The 26,333-nt window shown below is 43.4% G+C and overlaps 1 protein-coding gene and 1 non-coding gene across 2 annotated transcripts in view; one reads left to right on the top strand and one right to left on the bottom strand.

The window, feature by feature from the left end:
• Positions 1–3,540: 3,540 nt before the first annotated feature.
• On the bottom strand, positions 3,541–3,615 carry Trnas-cga (transfer RNA serine (anticodon CGA)). Its single transcript has one exon. It is a non-coding gene; the product is annotated as a tRNA-Ser (tRNA).
• Positions 3,616–12,718: 9,103 nt separating this feature from the next.
• Positions 12,719–26,333, top strand: part of LOC126262931 (protein madd-4-like) — a 469,727-nt gene continuing 456,112 nt past the window's right edge. The window contains exon 1 of the mRNA XM_049959860.1: positions 12,719–12,784. Coding sequence (XP_049815817.1) covers positions 12,770–12,784 — 15 coding nt within the window. The 5' untranslated portion in view covers positions 12,719–12,769. The remainder of the gene's footprint in view (positions 12,785–26,333) is intronic.

Genomic DNA, 26,333 nt, shown 5'->3' with positions numbered 1-26,333 from the left:
ACAGTGGCTCAGAAGAAGATGCGGAAGGGACATACATACGTACATACAAACATCAAAACACGTTTGCATCACCCCGGTTTCCAGAACTCCTGAAGATACTCGTTGACTGTGTATATTGTATCACTTTCACTGTTCAGAGGTGTCACTAAAACTGACCATAGATGTAAACAAACATGCATGAGCAGCGCCTATTAGACGGAAGGGGTCCGACAGCCGATCAAATGGTTAAATGACTCTGAGCACTATGGGACTTAACTGCTGAAGTCATCAGTCCCCTAGAACTTAGAACTACTTAAACCTAACTAACCTGACATCACACACAGCCATGCCCGAGGCAGGATTCGAACCTGCGACCGCAGCGGTCGCGCGGTTCCAGACTGTAGCGCCTAGAACCGCTCGGCCACTCCGGCCGGCGACAGTTCCAGTCATTCCACCAGGAAGGAAGTACATGGCTCGTGTTGTCTGTAGTTCAACCGTGCCTAGGCGGTCAATATAGCTGTTCGAGCGTGTCCGCATTGTTACTTTGTGCCAGGAAGGGCTCTCAACAACGGAAGTGTCCAGGCGTCTCGGAGTGAACCAAAGCGATGTTGTTCGGACATGGAGGAGATACAGAGAGACAGGAAATGTTGATGAGATGCCTCGCTCAGGCCACCCAAGGGCTACTACTACAGTGGATGACCGCTACCTACGGATTATGGCTCGCAGGAACTCTGACAGCAACGCCACCATGGTGAATAGTGCTTTTTGTGCAGCCACAAGACGTCGTGTTACGACTCAAACTGTGCGCAATAGCCTGCATGATGCGCAACTTCACTCCCGACGTCCATCTTTGTAACCACGACACCATGCAGAGTGATACAGATGGGCCCAACAACATGCCGAATGGACCGCTCAGGATTGGCATCACGTTCTCTTCACCGATGAGTGTCGCATATGGCTTCAGCCAGACCATCGTCGGAGACATGTTTGGAGGCAACCCGGTCAGACTGAACGCCTTAGACACACTGCCCAGCGAGTGTAGCAAGATAGAGGTTCTCTGATGTTTTGGGGTGGCATTACGTGGGGCCGACGTACGCCGCTGGTGGTCATGGAAGGCGCCGTAACAGCTGTAAGATACGTGAATGCCATCCACCGACCGATAGTGCAACCATATCGGCAGCATATTGCTGAGGCATTCGTCTTCATGGACGACAATTTGCGCCCCCATCGTGAACATCTTGTGAATGACTTCCTTCAGGATAACGACATCGATCGACTAGAGTGACCAGCATGTTCTCCAGACGTGGACCCTAGCGAACATGTCTGGGATGGATTGAAAAGCGCTATTTATGGTCGAAGTGACCCACCAACCACCCAGAGGTATCTACGCAGAATCGCTGTTGAGGAGTGGGACAATCTGGACCAACAGTGCCTTGATGAACTTGTTATAGAATGCCACGACGAATACAGGCATGCAATAATAGAGGACATGCTACTGGTGTGTAAAGCAATCTGGATCACCACCTCTAATGGTCTCGCTGTACGGTGGTACAACATGCAATGTGTGGTTTTCATGAGCAATAAAAAGGGCGGAAATGATATTTATGTTGATCTCTATTCCAGTTTTCTGTATAGGTTCTGGAACTCACGGAACAGAGGTGATGAAAAACTTTTTTTGATGTGTGTATATACAGGGTGAAGGAAAATTCGCGCACTCGGACTTCGCAGCGCGATTTCTCACGTACTAGCAATATAAAAATGTCTGTCACAAAATTTCGTCCTGGGAATATTTGCGGCAGCAAACAGGACTGGTGCTGTGCGGGTTAGCATGCAGGTGGTCGAGGGTTGATTCTGCGTCGAGGCGTATTTGTTTTTATTTGGCAATTCCATTCTGCCAGATAATACTGTAGTATACATTTCATAAGCCACACGTATCCGACATTTACATAATACATTCTCGACGAAATGTAATTTACCTGAAAGAGGAAAGAATAATAATTGGTGCTATTCGGTGGGACCATTGGGGGAGGGTACACAAAAAACAAGTTTGGAGCCTGGTCGATGAAGTGGTGCGAAACAATACGCGTCCACGATGTGCTTTTTTAAAAGCTGATCAGTGAATACCATTGTACTTCAATTTTTGTGTTCGTAGTACGTAAGTGCAAATGTTTTGTAGAAGACCCACTGCAATCGCCGTATGACAATTAAGATGCTAGATACTGCACGTCGCAGACTACATTTAGCAAATGAAAACAAATTCGCTTCGATACGGAATCGAACCCTCGACCTCTCGCCTGCTAACCCAAACCTTTATCGACTGCACAAACTGTACAGCACTGCACCTACCTGCTGTCAGAGGAAGTTACCGTACATGTGGCTTACAGTGTCGTCAGACTGCTTATATTTGACGTTCATGTACTGCCGAAAATATGCACAGGAAGAAATTTTGTGACAGACATCTTCATATTGTTGGAATGTGAGGAATCGCGTTACGATGTCCAAGTGCGCGAGTTTCTCTTCACCCTGTGTAATGTTTGCGTATAGAGAGATAAATGGTATAAAGACCAGAACGACTACAAGCAGTAATTACATTGATATCGCATGTTGTGACTTAGCTTCTGAGCATCGTGAATAGTTTACGAACTACAGTATCTCCTTCCACTCGCACCAATGTACATACAGTAGTTACAAATTAACTGATGGCAGATTCCGAAAAGTTTTAATCTGTGACCAGTCGTCACCTAGGGCCGGAATTTTCACTTTCAGTGCTCTCCTTTCCTTAGCGATGCTCCTTAAACATGCAGCCCCGTTTGTTAAGGCTCTCGTCACCTGTAAGCCGAGAGCCGTTATACTCGCCGTGTCGAGTGTAGGATGGGCCACGCAGGACTGGACTAGGACAAGGCCCAGGGGACAGCTCGCAGCGGTGCTGTGCGGCGCGACGCACCGGGTTTAAAGGGGCCCACGTGCGCTTGTTTACTGGCGGCCTTCCTACCTGCAGGTGCAGAGGCGTCTCCCCTTTAACAAGGGCGCCGCTTAAAGGGGACAGCACCGCCGTCTCCGCCTCCGAGGGCCCTCCACCACTCTCTCCTCCCAACGGTCGCTGTGGTCTCCCTGGACCGGCCGAAACAAACGCCACAGTCAACATCCAATTAATTGGCCAGAGCTGTGCTAGTCGGGGCAACACCAGAATTATATTACGAATTCTGACGCGGAGCATCACAAGATCTTGATAATGAAAGAGACTGAGTAAAGGAAACCGAAAATGAAGATTCAAAGGGAATAACGGCCTTCTGAAATAGGTATTTGTTCTACGAACGAAAGCTACCATTATATAATGGATATAATTCACACATTCTTATTTCAATAACACACGTTGCTGCATCAGTCCAAATAGTTTCGAGACTGGATTAATAAAAATAAGAAAAGTGAAGATGGCGCTTTTAATGTTTCAGGTGTTCTTCATAGTCCCCCAATTGAATACAACTAACAGAATGTCCATACAACGATGAAACTATCAGGAAAGTATTGGGATATTGAAACTTCCTGGCAGATTAAAGCTGTATGCCGGACCGAGACTCGAACTCGGGACCTTTGCCTTTCGCGGGCAAGTGCTCTACCAACTGAGCTACCCAAGCACGACTCACACCCCGTCCTCACAGCTTCACTTCTGCCAGTATCTCGTCTCCTACCTTCCAAACTTTACAGAAGCTCTCCTGCTCATTGTGGTTATTGGGATATTGTTCAACACGCTTGTCACGTTCATACCTTCTTACCTTTGGAAAGGTAAGGAAATCGGAGCTCAAAAAATGTTCAAATGTGTGTGAAATCTTATGGGAATTAACTGCTAAGGTTATCAGTCCCTAAGCTTACACACTACTTAACCTAAATTATCCTAAGGACAAACACATACACCCATGCCCGAGGAAGGACTCGAACCTCCGCCGGGACGAGCCGCACAGTCCATGACTGCAGCGCCACAGACCGCAAGGCTAATCCCTCGCGGCGGAAATCGGAGCTGACTAGGACTTTTCACCATCCCAGTAATGTGGGATATTGGTCTTGCGTATGAGGATAATGTAATGTGTGTTGTGCAGATGCAGGGTACACATCGTTATGAAAAGTGTTTCCAATTAGCTCCGACGTACTTACCTGAATCTGTTCACTGGTATGCCGTTTACTGGAGGAAGGAAGATAACTCTTTAAAATCCAAATCCCGGCGAAGTTAGCATCTCTAGATGTGGCGCTATTGGATATAAAAAAATAGCTCTGAGCACTATGGGACTTAACATCTGAGGTCATCAGTTCCCTAGAACTTAGAACTACTTAAACCTAACTAACCTAAGGACATCACACGCATCCATGCCCGGGGCAGGATTCGAACATGCGACCGTAGCGATCGCGCGGTTCCAGACTGAAGCGCCTAGAACCGCTCGGCCACATCGGCCGGATTATTGGATATCTTGACCAAATGAGGAGTGCAGCGGTCCTTGCTTCATTTAAGGAACCGTCCAAACATTCGTCTCAAATTATGTCGGGGAAACAAGGAAAATATAAATTAGAGTGATAGTTTTTTCAACGTGTTGGGGTGTAATAAGTGCCACGTGGTCTGTGTGTTACTTAATGAGAATTCCGTGTTGCTCGCGGCCTGGAGTAATATTTTCACGTAAATTAAAGATGGAGGGTGTAGAAAAGAAAGGGAGGGAGCTCATGAAGTCAACTGCATCGGGAATTTATGCGTAGTCAGCGGCGCCGAGTGAAAATGTGTGTCAGACCGGGATCCGAACCTGGGATCTCCAGTGTGCTCGGCATTTGCGTTAACCACTGTGCCACCTGGACACAGTGTTTATTGTAAGTGCGCCGACTGCTTCGGTACTCCCCCAGTAACGTGGTGTACGATAGTTTTATTCCGATGTATTTAATAATTTTATTCCGAATATATTTATAGCTTGTCGAACAGATACTTCCCCCCGTCTCACCTAGCGACGTAACTACACCTTTCCACGACTTTTCAGAACAGGCCCCTCAAATATTCTTGTCAAGCAAATCATTTCCTTCCTGTGGGTACGTACATTTGTTTAAAGACATTGTAATAGTTCCACTTCAGCTGTTGTTTACACATATTTAATTTTGCACTATTTGTCCATTTCGGCCCTACTCGCCATTCTTAAGCCTCTGAGATTGAAATTGACCATTCGCGCGAAATTAAATAAAGTAAATACGAGTAAACAACAGCCGACATGAAACCATTACAATGTCCTTCTTGTCAAGTAACTTTCAGTGAGTCATCCTAGACAGCTTTCTAAGAGATGAAAGATGTTCTTGGTTGACGCCATTTTAAAGTCTTTAGCAGGACATTTACAAATTTCGGAGACGATTATTTTGGCAAGACAGAACAAAGGAGTCATTTAAGAAGGACTCTGTTCCCAGAAACCGGTAGAGTTGCTACAGTTCTGCCTGAGCAGCGGAATTACTAGCAACGAGAAGCTGAAATTGCAAGCTGCGGAGAACTAAATTGAAACTGTCCAGCAGAAACGGAAACAAATCATCTTGGGCCTGCGGCGAAATGCGTCTAGCGGATACAGAAATCTCTCTATTCATAGCGAGTAATTTATTCACATTCCATTTTTCTTATGATTTCTGTGCGTTGGTTCACAAGTCAATTCAAGGACGAACTGGCTTAATTATTGCAGAACTCGAACTCGAACAACAGGAAAGTGTGGCCAGTTAGACTGTACCAACCCGTACCTATGGACTCACGGGCGAAACAGACATTTCTGAAGGTTTAGTATGAGGGGGGGGGGGGGGGTTCTTGCAGTCTCTCTCTCTCTCTCTCTCTGTGTGTGTGTGTGTGTGTGTGTGTGTGTGTGTGTGTGAGAGAGAGAGAGAGAGAGAGAGAGAGAGAGAGAGAGAGAGACAGACAGACAGAGAGAGAGGAAGGGAGAGTGTGAAACCTCGCAAAACTTTAAGAAAACTACTTTCTGTGTAGTTTTTCTTTTCTCTGTCATTTAAAAGACGCTCGTCTCAACAAATTTTTGAGCTTTCGCTAAACAACTCAACATAAACAGGAATAGTGCTTTACAATTGGGCGGGACCTCGGAGAACATAGTAAACATTCTTTTTTTTATGATTTTATGTTGAAACTACAACCTCCAAATTATCAGTTTATTAGTACAAGAAGCACATGTATACATCTTCGGCATAACCATAAAAATGTGCTCGTATTACTACGGCGTTTCAAGTTTGTTAGTACGATCAGCTTCCGCATCAAGGAAGTTATATAGATATTCGTTTCATATAATCTGACTCCTTCTTATATAGATATTCGTTTCATAAAATCTGACTCCCTTTACTGCTGAGCTGGAAATCGGTTCAAAGTTACAGTATAAGTTTTGTGCCACTTTTTTTGGTGAGAACTGTTTGTCTGTAATAAAGAAACAATTCCTACAGTTTCTCGTACTATAATTCTGGTTGGCTGACCAGCAGTGAAGTATTTCATATCAAAAATCCCAAAATATTTCAAAGTGAAATTCTCATTAAGCAAAGTGTGCAAGATTCCCTCTTGCACTAAACCTCCGGATGTCTTTATCGGGATAAGCACGTATCCGTAGAAGCTGACATACACTCCTGGAAATGGAAAAAAGAACACATTGACACCGGTGTGTCAGACCCACCATACTTGCTCCTGACACTGCGAGAGGGCTGTACAAGCAATGATCACACGCACGGCACAGCGGACACACCAGGAACCGCGGTGTTGGCCGTCGAATGGCGCTAGCTGCGCAGCATTTGTGCACCGCCGCCTTCAGTGTCAGCCAGTTTGCCGTGGCATACGGAGCTCCATCGCGGTCTTTAACACTGGTAGCATGCCGCGACAGCGTGGACGTGAACCGTATGTGCAGTTGACGGACTTTGAGCGAGGGCGTATAGTGGGCATGCGGGAGGCCGGGTGGACGTACCGCCGAATTGCTCAACACGTGGGGCGTGAGGTCTCCACAGTACATCGATGTTGTCGCCAGTGGTCGGCGGAAGGTGCACGTGCCCGTCGACCTGGGACCGGACCGCAGCGACGCACGGATGCACGCCAAGACCGTAGGATCCTACGCAGTGCCGTAGGGGACCGCACCGCCACTTCCCAGCAAATTAGGGACACTGTTGCTCCTGGGGTATCGGCGAGGACCATTCGCAACCGTCTCCATGAAGCTGGGCTACGGTCCCGCACACCGTTAGGCCGTCTTCCGCTCACGCCCCAACATCGTGCAGCCCGCCTCCAGTGGTGTCGCGACAGGCGTGAATGGAGGGACGAATGGAGACGTGTCGTCTTCAGCGATGAGAGTCGCTTCTGCCTTGGTGCCAATGATGGTCGTATGCGTGTTTGGCGCCGTGCAGGTGAGCGCCACAATCAGGACTGCATACGACCGAGGCACACAGGGCCAACACCCGGCAACTTGGTGTGGGGAGCGATCTCCTACACTGGCCGTACACCACTGGTGATCGTCGAGGGGACACTGAATAGTGCACGGTACATCCAAACCGTCATCGAACCCATCGTTCTACCATTCCTAGACCGGCAAGGGAACTTGCTGTTCCAACAGGACAATGCACGTCCGCATGTATCCCGTGCCACCCAACGTGCTCTAGAAGGTGTAAGTCAACTACCCTGGCCAGCAAGATCTCCGGATCTGTCCCACATTGAGCATGTTTGGGACTGGATGAAGCGTCGTCTCACGCGGTCTGCACGTCCAGCACGAACGCTGGTCCAACTGAGGCGCCAGGTGGAAATGGCATGGCAAGCCGTTCCACAGGACTACATCCAGCATCTCTACGATCGTCTCCATGGGAGAATAGCAGCCTGCATTGCTGCGAAAGGTGGATATACACTGTACTAGTGCCGACATTGTGCATGCTCTGTTGCCTGTGTCTATGTGCCTGTGGTTCTGTCAGTGTGATCATGTGATGTATCTGACCCCAGGAATGTGTCAATAAAGTTTCCCCTTCCTGGGACAATGAATTCACGGTGTTCTTATTTCAATTTCCAGGAGTGTAGGTGATGTTCAATTAGACTGATCTTGTCTTTTCAACAGAGGCTGCTAGGCAAAAAATGAAACTATCTTGGATTACGGTACCTTTCTGAATCGACGAATAGGACTTCAACTTGCCTGTTCGGTGCATTACTCTCACACAGACATACACGGTGATTCAGAAACCAAGGACAGATATCAATTGTTTATCACAAGGAAAATATGAAAGACAGAAACACATAGCGCGTGTCACTGGATAAAGGAAGATTCGAAGTTTTACTTTCGCACAGACACTGTATCGTACACAACATGAGCACCATGCGTTGTTCGAGAAACATCGAAACGATAGTCCATTTCATTCCTCACACGAATCAACAGGTTCAAAATGGTTCAAACGGCTCTGAGCACTATGGGACTTAACAGCTGAGGTCATCAGTCCCTAGACTTAGAACTACTTAAACCTAACTAACCTAAGGACATCACACACATCGATGCCCGAGGCAGGATTCGAACCTGCGACCGTACAAGCAGCGCGGTTCCGGACTGAAGGGCCTAGAGCCGCTCGGCCACAGCGGCCGGCAAAATCAACAGGTCCCTGTTTACTGAATCGACAGCTTCAACAATTAGAGTTCTCAGCTCTTGAAGAGTAACTGCCACATATAGCTGACTTTCATGTACCCCCACAGGAAAAAGTCGCAAGGTGTAAAGTCTGCTGAGCTGGGAGGCCAAAAACAGTGAACAAGATCTTGTCCACTTCTTCCTATTCAACGCGGTGTTGTTAAGATAACGCCAGACCTTGAAACAATCAGTTTTGCAGCATATCCAAGTATTACATTCCTGTCAGCTTCCTCCACAAAGAAGGAAGGTCCATAAACTTTGTGAACAGAAAATGCACAAAATACATTCCGTTTCGTTTAGCTTCTTTCACGTTCGACGACGACGACAGGGTTCTGTGACCCTCAAATTCTTATATTATGGAGTTTACTTTACCTGATAGACGAAACGTCGATTCGTCCTAAAATATGCGCGGAAAAAGCGTCCTCTACCACATCCTGGAGGACTGAAAAGCAAAATTCGTTCTTTCTGTTAGGGTCGTGTAGCCTTCCCAGGGCTCCGTCTGAACGCATCTCGATACGCTCGACATTTTCATCTGACTTGCATGGCTGACCAGTGATCTTCCCTTTGCACATACAACCACCTTCCGATAATCTTTTATGCCAGCGATAAATTTGCTCGTGCAGAGGTGACTTCTAGCAGAATCTACGAGGGAATGTACCTTGCACTTGAACAATGGATCGACTTCGGGCAAATTCCAACACACAAAATGATGTCTCTTTTGGTGTAGCTGCCATGTTGCTACAGGCAAAAGCGCTATTGTGTCAATACTTTGAACCTTCCTCTATCCAGCGACATGCGCAACGTGCTTCTACCTTTTGTAGCTTGTAGTAAACAACTGAAATCTGTTCATTCTTTTTGAATCACCCTGTATTAAAAGCTGAAACACACAATACTCTTCTTCCAGAATAATATTTATTTTGTAGTTCTTTGCGAACCGTGATTTAGCTTTCTGGGCCAATCACGTAAGACAAAATAAATGGTCCACACATCATCAGCGAGAGTTCGTAGCTGTACAATGATTGTTTTTCCAAAGATATAATATCTTATACGACTGTATAACTATACAAAAAACACAAGCATTTTCAAATGCACAAAGAAGCTCTATATAAATTAACCTTTTATTACATTGTACTCAATAGTATTAGAATGTATCTTCCAAAACAGTACACGTGTGAGTATTGGCACAATCTTAAACGTTATACGGGCAAAATAACTTTTGAATGTGAAGAACACGCCCCTCTGCAAACTCTGCCCCTTTTTGTTTAAACTGTTCGTCAGTGAGCGGCGAGTAGTGACGAATAGCTTGTTAATTAATTGAAACCTTCAGCTCCCGACAGGTGTTGTTGATATACCTCGATGGAGACAGCTGAAAATGTGTGTCCCAACCGGGACTCGAACCCGGGACCTCCTGCTTACATGGCAGACGCTCTATCCACTTTTTTTCCATTTTGTTCGTTTCGTTCTTGATCGTTGTGTTTGGTCGTTGCGGACGTCACATGACATCCCTTCAACTTCGTTGTTGAACCTTTCACTCAGTTTTTATTTATTACAGAGGCCAAGCAGCTCTCTGACCGAACACGCTGAGCTACCGTGCCGGCTACCCATCTGAGCCAACGAGGAGACAGATGAATAGCGCGACTGCACGGACTTATCCCTTGCACGCTTCCCGTGAGACCCACATTCCCAACTGTCCACAATTTACAAACGTAATGTTCCTAATTGATATTTGCCCATCTACTCATTACTCGCGCCAACTAACGTGACGATTCCCATAAGAGTTCGGGAAATCTGTGCGCATTCGCACAGACGAAGGTCATCAATGGGATCTGTTCTTTCAGGAACAGTTACTATCTTCATATACAGGGTGATTCAAAAAGAAAACCACAACTTTAAAAATGTGTATTTAATGAAAGAAACATAATATAACCTTCTGTTATACATCATTACAAAGAGTATTTAAAAAGGTTTTTTTTCACTCAAAACAAGTTCAGAGATGTTCAATATGGCTCCCTCCAGACACTCGAGCAATATCAACCCGATACTCCAACACGTTCCACACTCTCTGTAGCATATCAGGCGTAACAGTTTGGATAGCTGCTGTTATTTCTCGTTTCAAATCATCAATGGTGGCTGGGAGAGGTGGCCGAAACACCATATCCTTAACATACCCCCATAATAAAAAATCGCAGGGGGTAAGATCAGGGCTTCTTGGAGGCCAGTGATGAAGTGCTCTGTCACAGGCTGCCTGGCAGCCGATCCATCGCCTCGGGTAGTTGACGTTCAGGTTTCATAACTAACCTTTTTCGTAGGACTCTCCATACAGTTGATTGTGGAATTTGCAGCTCTCTGCTAGCTCTGCGAGTCGATTTTCCTGGGCTGCGAACAAATGCTTGCTGGATGCGTGCTACATTTTCATCACTCGTTCTCGGTCGTCCAGAACTTTTCCCTTTGCACAAACACCCATTCTCTGTAAACTGTTTATACCAACGTTTAATACACCACCTATCAGGAGGTTTAACACCATACTTCGTTCGAAATGCACGCTGAACAACTGTCGTCGATTCACTTCTGCCGTACTCATTAACACAAAAAGCTTTCTGTTGAGCGGTCGCCATCTTAGCATCAACTGACGCTGACGCCTAGTCAACAGCGCCTCAAGCGAACAAATGTACAACTAAATGAAACTTTATAGCTCCCTTAATTCGCCGACAGATAGTGCTTAGCTCTGCCTTTTGTCGTTGCAGAGTTTTAAATTCCTAAAGTTGTGGTATTCTTTTTGAATCACCCTGTATAGTTAAAGGCTACACGGCCATTGACCTTCGTCTGTGCGAATGCGCACAGGTTGCCCGCACTCTTACGGGAATCGTCACCTTAGTTGGCGCGAGTAATGAGTAAATGGGCAAATATCTATTAGGAACATTACGTTTGTAAATTGTGGACTGTTTGGAATGCTGCCGGAACGGTAACTCAGCGTGTTCGGTTAGAGGGATAGCTGCCCTCTGTAATAAAAAAACTGAGTTAATGGATCAACAACGAACTGAAACGGCTGTCTTTCGACGTCCGCCCAGAGCAGATACAACGAACAAAATGAGACCTAAAAAAAAAAAGGGACAGCTGCCCTCTGTAATAAAAAAACTGAGTTAATGGATCAACAACGAACTGAAACGGGTGTCTTTCGACGTCCGCCCAGAGCAGGTACAACGAACGAAAACGAACAAAATGAGATCTAAAAAAAACAAAAAAAAAGATGGATAGAGCGTCTGCCATGTAAGCAGGAGATCCCGGGTTCGAGTCCCGGTCGGCGCACACATTTTCAGCTGTCCCCATCAAGGTATATCAACAACACCTGTTTGTAGTTGTGGGTTTCAATTACTTATCATTTATTCTAGAAAAGCGGCACGGTCATCAATGGTATCCGTTCTTTCAGGAACAGTTACTATCTTCATATACGAACAGTATGGTTTGGATGCGGGAAATTTTAGTATTTAATATTGTTATTCTTTTAAATACTAGGCTTAACTCTAAAACTGGACAATCGAAACAGCATGCATTCGAAGCTCGGAAGTTGTAACATTAAAACCACCAAATACGAGCTTCAACCTGCAAATATAGAAATCCATTACGGCGTCGTTCTAAGTTCTGCTTATGACGTAGGAAGTAATCTCACATTTCACTGGCCACGTTTCTTTCGACGAAACAAAAATGGAAATAACTGAGTCTCCCTTTCGCGCGTAGGAAAGCCTCGCAACTTGGAATTCCATGTTCTGGTGTCACACGACTTGACTACTTCTACGTCCATGTTTGCTTTCAGGTCCCGACTGAGAAAGGCATAACACTCCTTGTTGAAAGGAGAGAGCAGAGAAAATGCCTACGAACACCACATTATTCTTTTAAATTCCTGTGCTAGACTTGTCGTCAAACACATTTCTGTGCAGAAGACTTAGGAAATGCTTCTTGTAAAAATTTGGTAGCGTTTGGAAGTTGGAAAGTGCTCTGCTTATCATATAATAAATTAGTTTTCGTTTGACTTGCAGATGCTGGCGGTGATGGCCTCCGCACAGGACAATGAGACCCTCTCCTCACTGGATCAACTGGGGGAGGACCGTCTGGAGAGCAGCGAGGAGTACCAACTGTCCAGCCTCGACCAGCTGGAGATGGAGCTGGAGAAGGTAGCCATTCCAACAACGTACTACCTCCATTTTTAATTGGTAGCTGATACAGCTTTAAGTGCCTCAGCTATCGCAACCCAGGTGTAAGGACTTACTGGCCTGTTGCATTGATTTCTTGTTAATAACTGTCTTGAGGGCGAACAGTTCACTTACCATTCGTAGATTTAGAAAAGGCTTATGCCTTATAGTCATTAAACATGTTGTGGCTGAGCGTTAGGAGTAATGTTGTCTTGATACCCTGCAATAATGCAGTTGGAATCTCATACTATCGATGCGTTAGTTTACTGAAAGTGGTAATGTTTTATAGGGGGAATTCCAGATTAACTAAGGGTTCGGAAGCGTTACACTCAGCCTCCTCAGTTGTCTAAAATTTATTTAGAAGAAATATTAAAGGCATGGAGAAGTAAATATAGCCCGATGGGAATGTCAGTGAGAGATGGTAAACCATGGTGATGAGGTCCCATACTCCGAGGAGCGTAGGGGACGATGCGGGAGACCCGCAGCGCCCTATTAGGCAAGGTCCTAGCGGAGGTGGTTTGTTATTGCCTTCCTCCGGCCGTAATGGGGATGAATGAGGATGATGAACACCCAGTCATCTCGAGGTAGGAAAAATCCCTGACCTGCGGACATGGTAAACTATACTCTCTCTTATTTGATGATGGCCAGACGATTGTTGCCGAACAGGTTGACGACTCTAGCTATCCGCTGGCGAAGTAGTTTGAAGAATATGATGAGTGGAGTTTAAAAATAAATACAAATAAAACAGAGTATTAGATTGTATGGGAAAACAGTATGATTTGTAATCTGGGAGTTTTAGTATCAAATGTTGTAGTTCTTTTAAATAATAGGTGTAAATATGACTAGCTTCGCTAGTGTAGACTTTAAGGCTTGCAGAGATTTTTTTGTTTTTGTTTTTACTGTTGTTTACAAATTGGAAGAGCTTCTCAGCTTTCCACGCTAATTAAGGCCACATAAGCATAGTGTTTTTCGAATTTACTTCTGACCAAAAAGCGATTCTCGTAGCTGGAGTCTAAAGTTTTCGATAATCATGCCTTTTGCGTTCTTATGGAGATATTTACATAGCAACTTTCATCTGTTAACAAAAATTTCTTAATATCTAATCCAGAAATGTAATACTGTTTTTCATAAATTTAGCTTCAAAAATTTTTAATGAAACGAAATATTTTCTTAAAAATTTTCATCATCTGTTGCACTGTTGAATTTTCAGAAATACTGAAACACGTATTTTTTATTATTATTTTTATTTTTAACCGACAAGTTAAATACAAATCCTCGTAGATGTAGTATAAAGAATCCTTTAGTAGTTCTTTAGCATTATTTAATTTCAAAAAAATGTCATTCAGTATTTTGTTCCCTTAGTGGTTGAATTTCCAAAAATATTGAAACACGTATTTTTTAACTTTAATATAATTTTCAAAAAGCCTTTCATCACCTTTGCTATATTCTTAGGAACGGAATTTCAGACTACCCGTTCTTATGTCTACATTATAAGATCCACACTCTCTTCAAACTTAAATTTTCTATCCTTAGCGGTTTGGGCTGGTCGATGATGGGTCAGTCAGTCAGTCAGTCATTCAGCCAGGACTTTGCCTTTTCTATATAGAAAAGAATATTTAACAATGGAAACATGTTGTTCAACTATTAAATCCGGTCCTTTCGAATAAGATCACAAACAAAACAAAAATATTATTACAAAACAACAGTAAAAAGTATACGAATGTATGGGTCAGAAGTCTGGAAAATAAGAAAAGGGTAAAAGGTCAAGCGATAGATTACAAACATGAAATGCTGGAGTTTCAAGATTAGACCGCATCAGAAATGAATATACCAGAAAAAATGACTGAACTAGAGGGGAAGATAAAGAATGCTAATGAGAGGAAAAGGTTACTATACTATGGCCATTTAGAACGAATGTATGGTAATATATGACCAAAGAAGATACGGAGATTGACCCCGAAGGTAAAAGGAAACGTGGTAGACCGCATAGAATATGGATTACAGACATCTAGGAAGCTAAGGACTCTTGGAATCTACAAGAGAGCGATTGGTAAGGCCATAAACTGTAGAGGATGAGTACTGACAAACGTCATTAGTTAACAAGTCTAGAAATATGAGTACATCTATCTTGAGGCGGTTTGCTTCACATTCAGCTGTGTGCCATTAGTTTGGTCTTTGTTACAGAGAACTTTAGATTATATCCTTGTGCTACTTTCATAAGCATGCGAAACGCTCGCTAAATATCATCCTCGCAATTTTTAATAAATCCCTAGTTCATTCGCAAAGAGTATAGTGTTGAGAAAAATCATTTCATAATGATAATGAAAACTTACGTGCTTTTACCTTTGGACTCACTTTCAATAGAGCATTTTTCTTTGTGGACTGTTTTTCTACTAATAATAGTTTCTTCCACCTCCAGCAATATTGACTTCCACCCACGGGAGAAATTGTAGAGCATATTATGTAGTACCTCGTAATCTACTGATTCATCGTCCCTCTTGGATTACAGTTCACAATTACACAGTTAACTCTGATTAATTAACAGATTATGAACCTAGATAAAACCATCAAAACACAGTAGAAAGAAACTGGATAAATATGCGCACAAAGAGCAACCGAATCAATATCAACTGCCTCGCCTTTGCTGATCAGTATTTACCAGGACTATCACTGAAGCGAGGCATGCCCTAGGGAAATTTCATGAGGTCCCCATCACAGCTAGCCTCCAAATGTCATACGAAATAAAAATACAATACATGGAATCAGATACACATACCTGGAATTCCTCACGATGAGACATGACAACATCACACACGTTAAACGCTTTGAAGTGTTTATATGCAGTTTTCGGAAACACTGGTATTGACAGAGCGATCAATAAAATCTATGAGGAATATGTGTGTCAAGAAACTCCTTCCCACCAAAGCCAAATTTTTGCGTCACCAGAGCCGTTCTCCGAAGCACTCCACACAGCTGAGAAATCATCATTAACCATCAGTGTGAATACCATCAGGAAAAGGAACGACAAATATCGAGGAAAACGTTCGGATTCATGGTCCAAGATGGTACCTGCATGCGCAAAACCTAACAAGAACTGTATTCCTTAACTGTACGATTTAGTTCTGTTATACAGAAAGGACACCCGTAATATTTCGGGCATACGGCACAAGCGGGGGACGCATGATTCAGCAATAAAGTCTTCCATATAGCATAACAAACGGGACCCAAAGAACCAAAGTACGATGTCTAGCCTACACAAAAAAGGGTCTCACGAAGTTGTTGTTGACTCATAGGCTCTTACTCGGATTACACATAAACAGAAGATTGATTTTTGTAATTTGATCAGTGAATTAAACTGATATTAATCTGACTCTTACAGAAAAGTCATTTTAACCCTTTCCCGCCCAAACTACGAAAAACTGGATTCAGTATTTGGTGACAGTTACCAACGCAACTGAAATGGAGTAGTGCTTTTTAACACATGTATTTGTTTTGTGTACAAAATACAGGCGAGTCTCATCATGATATATTCATCGTATCTAATCCATTTATTTACTTATTTCATTAGTAATGTCAGTTTACATTAACTAAACCAACACGAAATCAGATCATAAACATCAAAACACTCACAGTGATTTCCTTTCACGTCAGAATGGTACATAGACTCTTACGACGAAATGTACAACGCAACGGTGCAAATGTCTGTCGTTTTCTTCTATCTCTGTGGCAGAGACTTTGAACTATCACAACCAAAGAGATTCCTGTGTTATATCGAAGCTACACAGACGTCCCACCAGGATGTCAGTGCAAGAATTCAACTCGATGCTATTTTATCACTCTAGAAAGTGGACGGGACTTTCAAGTTTAGTCTGGAGAAAAGTTTTCAGTTTACATCTACATCTACATATATACTCCGTTAGCCACCAATCGGTGTGTGGCAGAGGGCACAATTCGCGTCAAAGTCATATTTCCCCGCCTCTGTTCCACTCGCGGATCGCGCGAGGGAAAAACAATTGTCTAAACGCCTCAGTACGAGCTCTAATTTTCCTTATCTTTGAATGGCTTTGTGCCCATTCAATCAAGTCAATATTGGATGTCAGTTGTGACGATACAAATGTAATGACAACACAATACCCGGCTCCCGAGTGGAGAAAGTCTCCGACCTGACCGGGAATCGCACCCGGGCCCCTTCGCTTAGCAATCCGCCGCGCACACGGTGCGGCTGATGAGGCGGGCACGGAAAGGATTAATGCATGAAATTTACTCCCTAATCTGAGTAGAAATGACACTGTCTGAGTGCACTGGGCGTATTTCTTGATGAAATGATTTAATTAGAATTTAATCTTCTGTACCGAGTGATATATGCACCGAAACTGCTATCTTTATGAGGTTGACATATGTTAAATGTACTCGCAGTTGCGAATATGGACAACCATCAGCTGTAGAATGGAATTACGACAGTGAAGATTTGTCCCGGACCAAGTCCCAAACTCGGATTTCCCGCTTACCGCGAGCGGTCCCTTGCCATTTGGCTATCCGTGCACGCCTTACCGCCTGACCCAAACTTCCGTATGTCGTCGGCAATGCGTCTGCAACCTGTACTTGTACATCCATTATGTATATTCCGGTACGCGTGGGACATTTTGTCACAAAGTCGGTTGACCTGTGTCTGCGGATAAATACCTTATTGCAGTGCCTGTGTTATTCTGAATTACGATGGAGAGTTCCTTTGAACAAACATTCATATGTTGACGACTTATGGAAGTTTTAGTCTAGCTGTGCGTCGTGCACGGATATCTAAATGGTAAAAATGGTTCGAATGGCTCGGAGCACTATGAGACTTCACATCTGAGTCATCAGTCCCCTAGAACTTAGAAATACTTAAACCTAACTAACCTAAGGACATCACACACATCCATGGCCGAGGCAGGATTCGAACCTGCGACCGTACCAGTCGCGCGTTTCCGGACTGAAGCGCCTAGAACCGCTCGGTCATAGCGCCCGGCTGCCAAATGGTAAGGCGACCGCTTGCGGTAAACGGGAAATCTGGCTTCGAGTCCCGGTCTGACACAAGTTTTCATTGTCGTCATTCCATTCTACAGCTTGTAGGGAAGCAGCCTACTCACGCCGTAGTAAATTCACATCAGTCTTTGCATTGTGTGCCAGCCTAGTCTGCTGTAACTAGCTCTGACGTCATAAATGTTGCGCAATACTTTAAAAATCAAGCAAATAACCTAAAACATTTCTAGCATGTCAGGAGTAATACTAAATTAATATGTGTTGAATATCAGTTCGATAACTTTAACCATTTTCGAAATTTGGACGTTTTTCTGTAAAAATCATTGGCGCAACAGAAAAGAGCTAGAAAGTTAAAATTTTATATTTAGATTCATCTTTCATAATAATTTAATAAAAACAGTACTTTGGTTTTCACAAATTAAAATTTTAGTGGAAATTCATGATTTTCTGGTTTTCGTCTCAAAACTTAAGGAAGCAAGATAGATTAAGTAGGCTAATAAATAAGGTTAGGATGTTTATATTTAAGTAGAATGGAGATCCGCTATCACCATAAGGATGTGAGAAGTTTCATTTGAATACCTATAAAACTATAGCGATAGCGTATCTCCAGAGGGCCAGTTCAGAGCTCGTCTACTGCGTGCAGTGTAATTAAATTAATTCTCTCGCCCAAAATATTTAACTTAGCCACGTCAAAATTTTATTATCAATACTTACCTGCGTGCTGAATGCACATTTAAATTAAGAGCTTCATCGGCCATCAGCAAAAGAAGCTATGATTTATTCGGTAACTTAATGTGGTGCATTACTAGCCCAGCGGCTAGTCGGGAAAACCGATTTGATCAGGCATTCCTTTAGCCGTCCGCACCGCGGCTTTATATATAAGAACGCTGCGCGAGGAAGCAAGGCTCCAGTTCTCTCCAGACGCTGAATAGCACGTCATCTCTGTCGGGAGTCGCGTCGCGTCGGTATCATTGCTACAAACAGCCTCGGATGCCGTATTCAGTTACTCGAGATACGCGTAACCATGAAATCATTTTCGAGTGAAGTGTTAATTCTGGGCTGACTTTAATTATCGATCTTCAGTTTGCGTATGTCGTATTTTCACGTGCCGCCGCGGGACAAACATTCTACCATTATTTAGCGTGGCGTTTGATGAAACTAATCATCAAATTATGGCGAGCATTCATTTAAACTTTTAATTTGGACATTTATAGTGGCATCAGCGCATTAGACTCTGAACTGCTCTGTTAGTTAGATTGTGTGGATTCTTTTGTTTTCATCTGTGACTTTCAGAATACAGAAAGTTTTTTTTAACAAGACCGTTTTTGATTATAAATCCCGGACAATCTCCTAATTCCTCAGAGCTATAAGCTGTAACTATAAGTGTATTCTCAGATGAAGTGGGCACTAGGAATTCTAATTACAGGCTTCACGTTTTGCTAATCACTTTCTGGTAGCCAATATTGTAGTTAGAGAGCCAGTGTTGAGAACGGCGAAAGACAGCATAAATAACATTCTAAATAATAGGAACTGGTTTTACGTTCTACAAACCAAAATATTTATATAACAGCAACATATTTTCCCTACCCGACGCCCCACAAGCTGATGGTTGTCCATATTCCCAATTACGAATACATTTAATGTATCTCATATCGGCTATAGTCGCCGCAATGTCTGTTCCTTTGGATAAGCGTGCATGTCCAAAGGAATTTTCCATCGTTATTCTGAACAACACGGGCACTGCAATATCCTATAATTATGTCCGACCGACATTGTCTGAACTTCGTGTGTCCTACATTTCATAGACTTGTTCAGAGAGAAACTTGCCTAATACGCCTAAAGAAAACTTATTTATGTACCCGTGTGCATAATTTTAAAATCATAATCTGTTATAAAAGGCGAAGTTATGACCATGGGGAAGATAGATCAAAGACTACACAAGCGGCAAGACGCAATCAATACCTTCGCTGCGCAGTGCCGATGGTACTGTTACCGACGACTGTGCCGCTAAAGCGGAGTTATTGAACGCAGTTTTCCGAAATTCCTTCACCAGGGAAGATGAATGGAATATTCCAGAATTTGAAACACGAACAGCTGCTAGCATGAGTTTCTTAGAAGTAGATACCTTAGGGGTTGCGAAGCAATTCAAATCGCTTGATACGGGCAAGTCTTCAGGTCCAGACTGTATACTGATTAGGTTCCTTTCAGATTACGCTGATACAATAGCTCCCTACTTAGCACTCATATACAACCGCTCGCTCACCGATAGATCTGTACCTACAGATTGGAAAATTGCGCAGGTCGCACTTGTGTTTAAGAAGGGTAGTAGGAGTAATCCATCTAACTACAGACCTATATCATTGACGTCGGTTTGCAGTAGGGTTTTGGAGCATATACAGTATTCAAACATTATGAATCACCTCGAAGGGTTTCGGAAAACATCGTTCTTGTGCAACGCAGCTAGCTCTTTATTCGCACGAAGTAATGGCCGCTATCGACAGGGGATCTCAAGTTGATTCCGTGTTTCTAGATTTCCGGAAAGCTTTTGACACCGTTCCTCACAAGCGACTTCTAATAAAGCTGCGGGCCTATGGGGTATCGTCTCAGTTATGCGACTGGATTCGGGATTTCCTGTCAGGAAGGTCGCAGTTCGTAGTAATAGACGGCAAATCATCGAGTAAAACTGAAGTGATATCAGGTGTTCCCCAGGGAAGCGTCCTGGGACCTCTGCTGTTCCTGACCTATATAAATGACCTAGGTGACAATTTGAGCAGTTCTCTTAGGTTGTTCGCAGATGATGCTGTAATTTACCGTCTAGTAAGGTCATCCGAAGACCAGTATCAGTTGCAAAGCGATTTGGAAAAGATTTCTATATGGTGTGGCAGGTGGCAGTTGACGCTAAATAACGAAAAGTGTGAGGTGATCCACATGAGTTCCAAAAGAAATCCGTTGGAATTCGATTACTCGATAAATAGTACAATTCTCAAGGCTGTCAATTCAACTAAGTACCTGGGTGTTAAAATTACGAACAACTTCAGTTGGAAAGACCACATAGATAATATTGTGGGGAAGGCGAGCCAAAGGTTGCGTTTCATTGGCAGGACACTTAGAAGATGCAACAAGTCCACTAAAGAGACAGCTTACACTACACTCGTTCGTCCTCTGTTAGAATATTGCTGCGCGGTGTGGGATCCTTACCAGGTGGGATTGACGGAGGACATCGAAAGGGTGCAAAAAAGGGCAGCTCATTTTGTATTATCACGTAGTAAGGGAGAGAGTGTGGCAGATATGATACGCGAATTGGGATGGAAGTCATTACAGCAAAGACGTTTTTCGTCGCGGCGAGATCTATTTACGAAATTTCAGTCACCAACTTTCTCTTCCGAATGCGAAAATATTTTGTTGAGCCCAACCTACATAGGTAGGAATGATCATCAAAATAAAATAAGAGAAATCAGAGCTCGAACAGAAAGGTTTATGTGTTCGTTTTTCCCGCGCGCTGTTCGGGAGTGGAATGGTAGAGAGATAGTATGATTGTGGTTCGACGAACCCTCTGCCAAGCACTTAAATGTGAATTGCAAAAAAAATGGTTGAAATGGCTCTGAGCACTATGGGACTCAACTGCTGAGGTCATTAGTCCCCTAGAACTTAGAACTAGTTAAACCTAACTAACCTAAGGACATCACAAACATCCATGCCCGAGGCAGGATTCGAACCTGCGACCGTAGCGGTCTTGCGGTTCCAGACTGCAGCGCCTTTAACCGCACGGCCACTTCGGCCGGCTGTGAATTGCAGAGTAGTCATGTAGATGTAGATGTAGACTATGAAAGATTATGCAAAAAGTGTGTAAAATCAACATTAATAATAATAATACCGAAAAAATTGATATTTAGATGTTACCGGCATTTTCCCCCCCATGAACCATTGACCTTGTCGTTGGTGGGGAGGCTTGCGTGCCTCAGCGATACAGATGGCCGTACCGTAGTTGCAACCACAACGGAGGGGTATCTGTTGAGAGGCCAGACAAACGTGTGGTTCCTGAAGAGGGGCAGCAGCCTTTTCAGTAGTTGCAGGGGCAACAGTCTGGATGATTGACTGATCTGGCCTTGTAACATTAACCAAAACGGCCTTGCTGTGCTGGTACTGCGAACGGCTGAAAGCAAGGGGAAACTACAGCCGTAATTTTTCCCGAGGGCATGCAGCTTTACTGTATGGTTAAATGATGATGGCGTCCTCTTGGGTAAAATACTCCGGAGGTAAAATAGTACCCCATTCGGATCTCCGGGCGGGGACTACTTAAGAGGACTCGTTATCAGGAGAAAGCATACTGGCGTTCTAAGGATCGGAGCGTGGAATGTCAGATCCCTTAATCGGGCAGGTAGGTTAGAAAATTTAAAAAGGGAAATGGATAGGTTAAAGCTAGATATAGTGAAAATTAGTGAAGTTCGGTGGCAGCAGGAATAAGACTTTTGGTCAGGTGAATACAGGGTTATAAATACAAAATCAAATAGGGGTAATGCAGGAGTAGGTTTAATAATGAATAAAAAAAATAGGAGTGCGGGTAAGCTACTACAAACAGCATAGTGAACGCATTATTGTGGCAGAGATAGATACGAAGCCCATGCCTACCACAGAAGTACAAGTTTATATGCCAATTAGCTCTGCAGATGATGAGGAAATTGATGAAATGTATGATGAGATAAAAGAAATTATTCAGGTAGTGAAGGGAGACGAAATTTTAATAGTCATGGGTGACTGGAATTCGAGAGTAGGAAAAGGGAGAGAGGGAAACATAGTGGGTGAATATGGATTGGGGGAGAGAAATGAAAGCGTAAGCCGTCTGGTAGAATTTTGCACAGAGCATAACTTAATCATAGCTAACACTTGGTTCAAGAATCATAAAAGAAGGTTGTATATATGGATGAATCCTCGAGATACGAGAAAGTATCAGATAGATTTTATAATGGTAAGGCAGAGATTTAGGAACCAGGTTTTAAATTGTAAGACACTTCCAGGGGCAGATGTGGACTCTGACCACAATCTATCGGTTATGAACTGTAGATTAAAACTGAAGAAACTGCAAAAAGGTGGGAATTGAAGGAGATGGGACCTGGATAAACTGGCTAAACCAGAGATTGTACAGAGTTACAGGGAGCGCATAAGGAAACAGTTGACAGGAGTGGGGGAAAGAAATACAGTAGAAGAAGAATGGGTAGCTCTGAGGGATGAAGTAGTGAAGGCAGCAGAGGATCAAATAGGTAAAAAGACGAGGGCTAGTAGAAATCCTGGGGTAACAGAAGAAATATTGAATGTAATTGATGAAAGGAGAAAATATAAAAACGCAGTAAATGAAGCAGGCAAAAAGGAATACAAACGTCTCAAAAATGAGATCGACAGGAAGTGCATTTAGTTTCTTCTTCCTTCTAGTACTCAACACAAATGGCATACTGGGAACAAGTGTACCATATGGAACTTTTGCTAAGAGTCCTGTTATCTCTGCTATACTCCATATCTTCCATGTAAGAATATTTGCATCTGGGAAAGCTTCAAGGCCACCATAATCACAATGATTGCCCCATACTACAGCAAGTGTGAGCCATGTACTACTTCCAAACACGGCTTGTACATCACATGTAAAGTTCAAACGGAGTCCACGAAATACGTTTGGATCTCCAATTAATTGTTGTTTATTGAACTGTCCAGAAAGATCAATGTCTATCGCCTTCAAAGCACGATATACAGGAACGCTGCGCCGCCAGCGACGACGTTAACCACGTCGCCGAGGCATTGCTGTGGCACGTTAATACAGTTCCGTATGGTACACTTGTTCCCAGTATGCCATTTGTGTTGAGTACTAGAAGGAAGAAGAAACTAAATGCCGATTAGTATCTAGCAGGGATGGCTAGAGGACAAATGTAAGGATGTAGAGGCTTATCTCAGTAGGGGCAAGATAGATACTGCCTACAGGAAAATTAAAGAGACCTTTGGAGAAAAGAGAACCACTTGTATGAATATCAACAGCTCAGATGGAAACCCAGTTCTTAGCAAAGAAGGGAAAGCAGAAAGGTGGAAGGAGTATATAGAGGGTCTATACAAGGGCGATGTACTTGAGGACAATATTATGGAAATGGAAGAGGATGTAGATGATGATGAAATGGGAGATAAGATACTGCGTGAAGAGTTTGACAGAGAACTGAAAGACCTGAGTCGAAACAAGGCCCCGGGAGTAGACAACGTTCCATAGGAACTGCTGACGGCCTTGGGAGAGCCAGTCCTGACAAAACTCTATCATCTGGTGAGCAAGATGTATGAGACAGGTGAAATACCCTCAGACTTCAAGAAGAATATAATAATTCCAATCACAAAGAAAGTAGGTGTTGACAGATGTGAAAATTACCGAACTAGCAGTTTAATAAGTCACAGCTGCAAAATACTTACGCGAATTCTTTACAGACGAATGGAAAAACTGGTAGAAGCCGACCTCGGGGAAGATCAGTTTGGATTCCGTAGAAATGTTGGAACTCGTGAGGCAATACTGACCCTACGACTTATCTTAGAAAATAGATTAAGGAAAGGCAAACCTATGTTTCTAGCATTTGTAGACTTAGAGAAATCTTTTGACAATGTTGACTGGAATACTCTCTTTCAAATTCTGAAGGTGGCAGGGGTAAAATACAGGGAGCGAAAGGTTAATTACAATTTGTACAGCATCCAGGTGGCAGTTATAAGAGTCGAGGGGCATGAAAGGGAAGCAGTGGTTGGGAAGGGAGTGAGACAGGGTTGTAGCCTCTCCCCGATGTTATTCAATCTGTATATTGAGCAAGCAGTAAAGGAAACAAAAGAAAAATTCGGAGTAGGTATTAAAATCCATGGAGAAGAAATAAAAACTTTGAGGTTCGCCGATGACATTGTAATTCTATCAGAGACAGCAAAGGGAAGAGCAGTTGAACGGAATCGACAGTGTCTTGAAGGGAGGATATAAGATGAACATCAACAAAAGCAAAACGAGGATAATGGAATGTGGTCAAATTAAGTCGGGTGATGCTGAGGGAATTAGATTAGGAAATGAGACACTTAAAGTAGTAAAGGAGTTTTGCTATTTGGGGAGCAAAATAACTGATGATGGTCGAAGTAGAGAGGATATAAAATGTAGACTGGCAATGGCAAGGAAAGCGTATCTGAAGAAGAGAAATTTGTTACCATCGATTATAGATTTAAGTGTCAGGAAGTCGTTTCTGAAAGTATTTGTATGGAGTGTAGCAATGTATGGAAGTGAAACATGGACGATAAATAGTTTGGACAAGAAGAGAATAGAAGCTTTCGAAATGTGGTGCTACAGAAGAATGCTGAAGATTAGATGGGTAGATCACATAACTAATGAGGAGGTATTGAATAGGATTGGGGAGAAGAGGAGTTTGTGACACAATTTGACAAGAAGAAGGGACCGGTTGGTAGGACATGTTCTGAGGCATCAAGGGATCACAAATTTAGCATTGGAGGGCAGCGTGGAGGGTAAAAGTCGTAGAGGGCGACCAAGAGATGAATACACTAAACAGATTCAGAAGGATGTAGGTTGCAGTAAGTACTGGGAGATGTAGAAGCTTGCACAGGGTAGAGTAGATGGAGAGCTGCATCAAACCAGTCTCAGGACTGAAGACCACAACAACAACCGGCATTTTGTGAACTCCGGATTTCTATAGACTGCCTAGGTAATGTATAGAATGCCTGAAATCGAACTTCAAACTGTGAAAAGTTTGACATTTTGTACACTGCCTAGTAATTGTATACTTTGCGGGATTGTCTGGAGGCAAAGTGTATAATAGCATAGTACCGCAATTATTTCCCGCCATTACTATTTGCGGTGGCGTTCAGATCTCTATATAATGATTGCAAAGGCAGCGTATTGTTGTTCGACGTTCAACTATTACGCCAGCGATATCGCCACAATAGTTCTCCAGTGTACAGCGTCCGATTGAAGTTCCACGTATGTTCTCCCGCCATCCTTCCAGCCTTCCCCGTTTCTCTTGTTTCACTATGTCGCAGGGGAGTATAGTGCCAACACAGGAATCACGCCATGCTGACATGCAACGATGGTTGTGCAATGAATTATCTCAAGTAAGAGCCAATGCTGCTAAGAACTATGTTTTCCTAACCGAAACCAGTTACGAGAAGTTAAAAGGCTAAGACGACGACGAAGTAGGAACCACAGGATTACTGGCAGCTGAAACACTATGACGTAATGAAGGTCGAGGGTACGATTTTACGTCACGGACTCTGATTTATTTGACCTACTCCATAAGGCCCATTGGTCACGGAGGGCGGAAGACGATGCTGAAAGAACTTTCATCCAAGTATAAGAACATCACGTCACGATATGAGCTGTACATTCATCTTTGGGAACCTTGCCAGAAGAAGCAAACAGATTTGAAAAATGTAACATAAAATGTACATAAAACTGCAACCAGTCATTTTTTAACAGTTGTTAATTCATTCCATGAATCGGTTTTCGAAC

This window comes from Schistocerca nitens, chromosome 6 (assembly GCF_023898315.1).
Source record: "Schistocerca nitens isolate TAMUIC-IGC-003100 chromosome 6, iqSchNite1.1, whole genome shotgun sequence".
NCBI lineage: Eukaryota > Metazoa > Arthropoda > Insecta > Orthoptera > Acrididae > Schistocerca > Schistocerca nitens.
The sequence above is the reverse complement of the archived record's forward strand: the minus strand, read 5'-3'. Positions and strand labels throughout refer to the sequence as shown.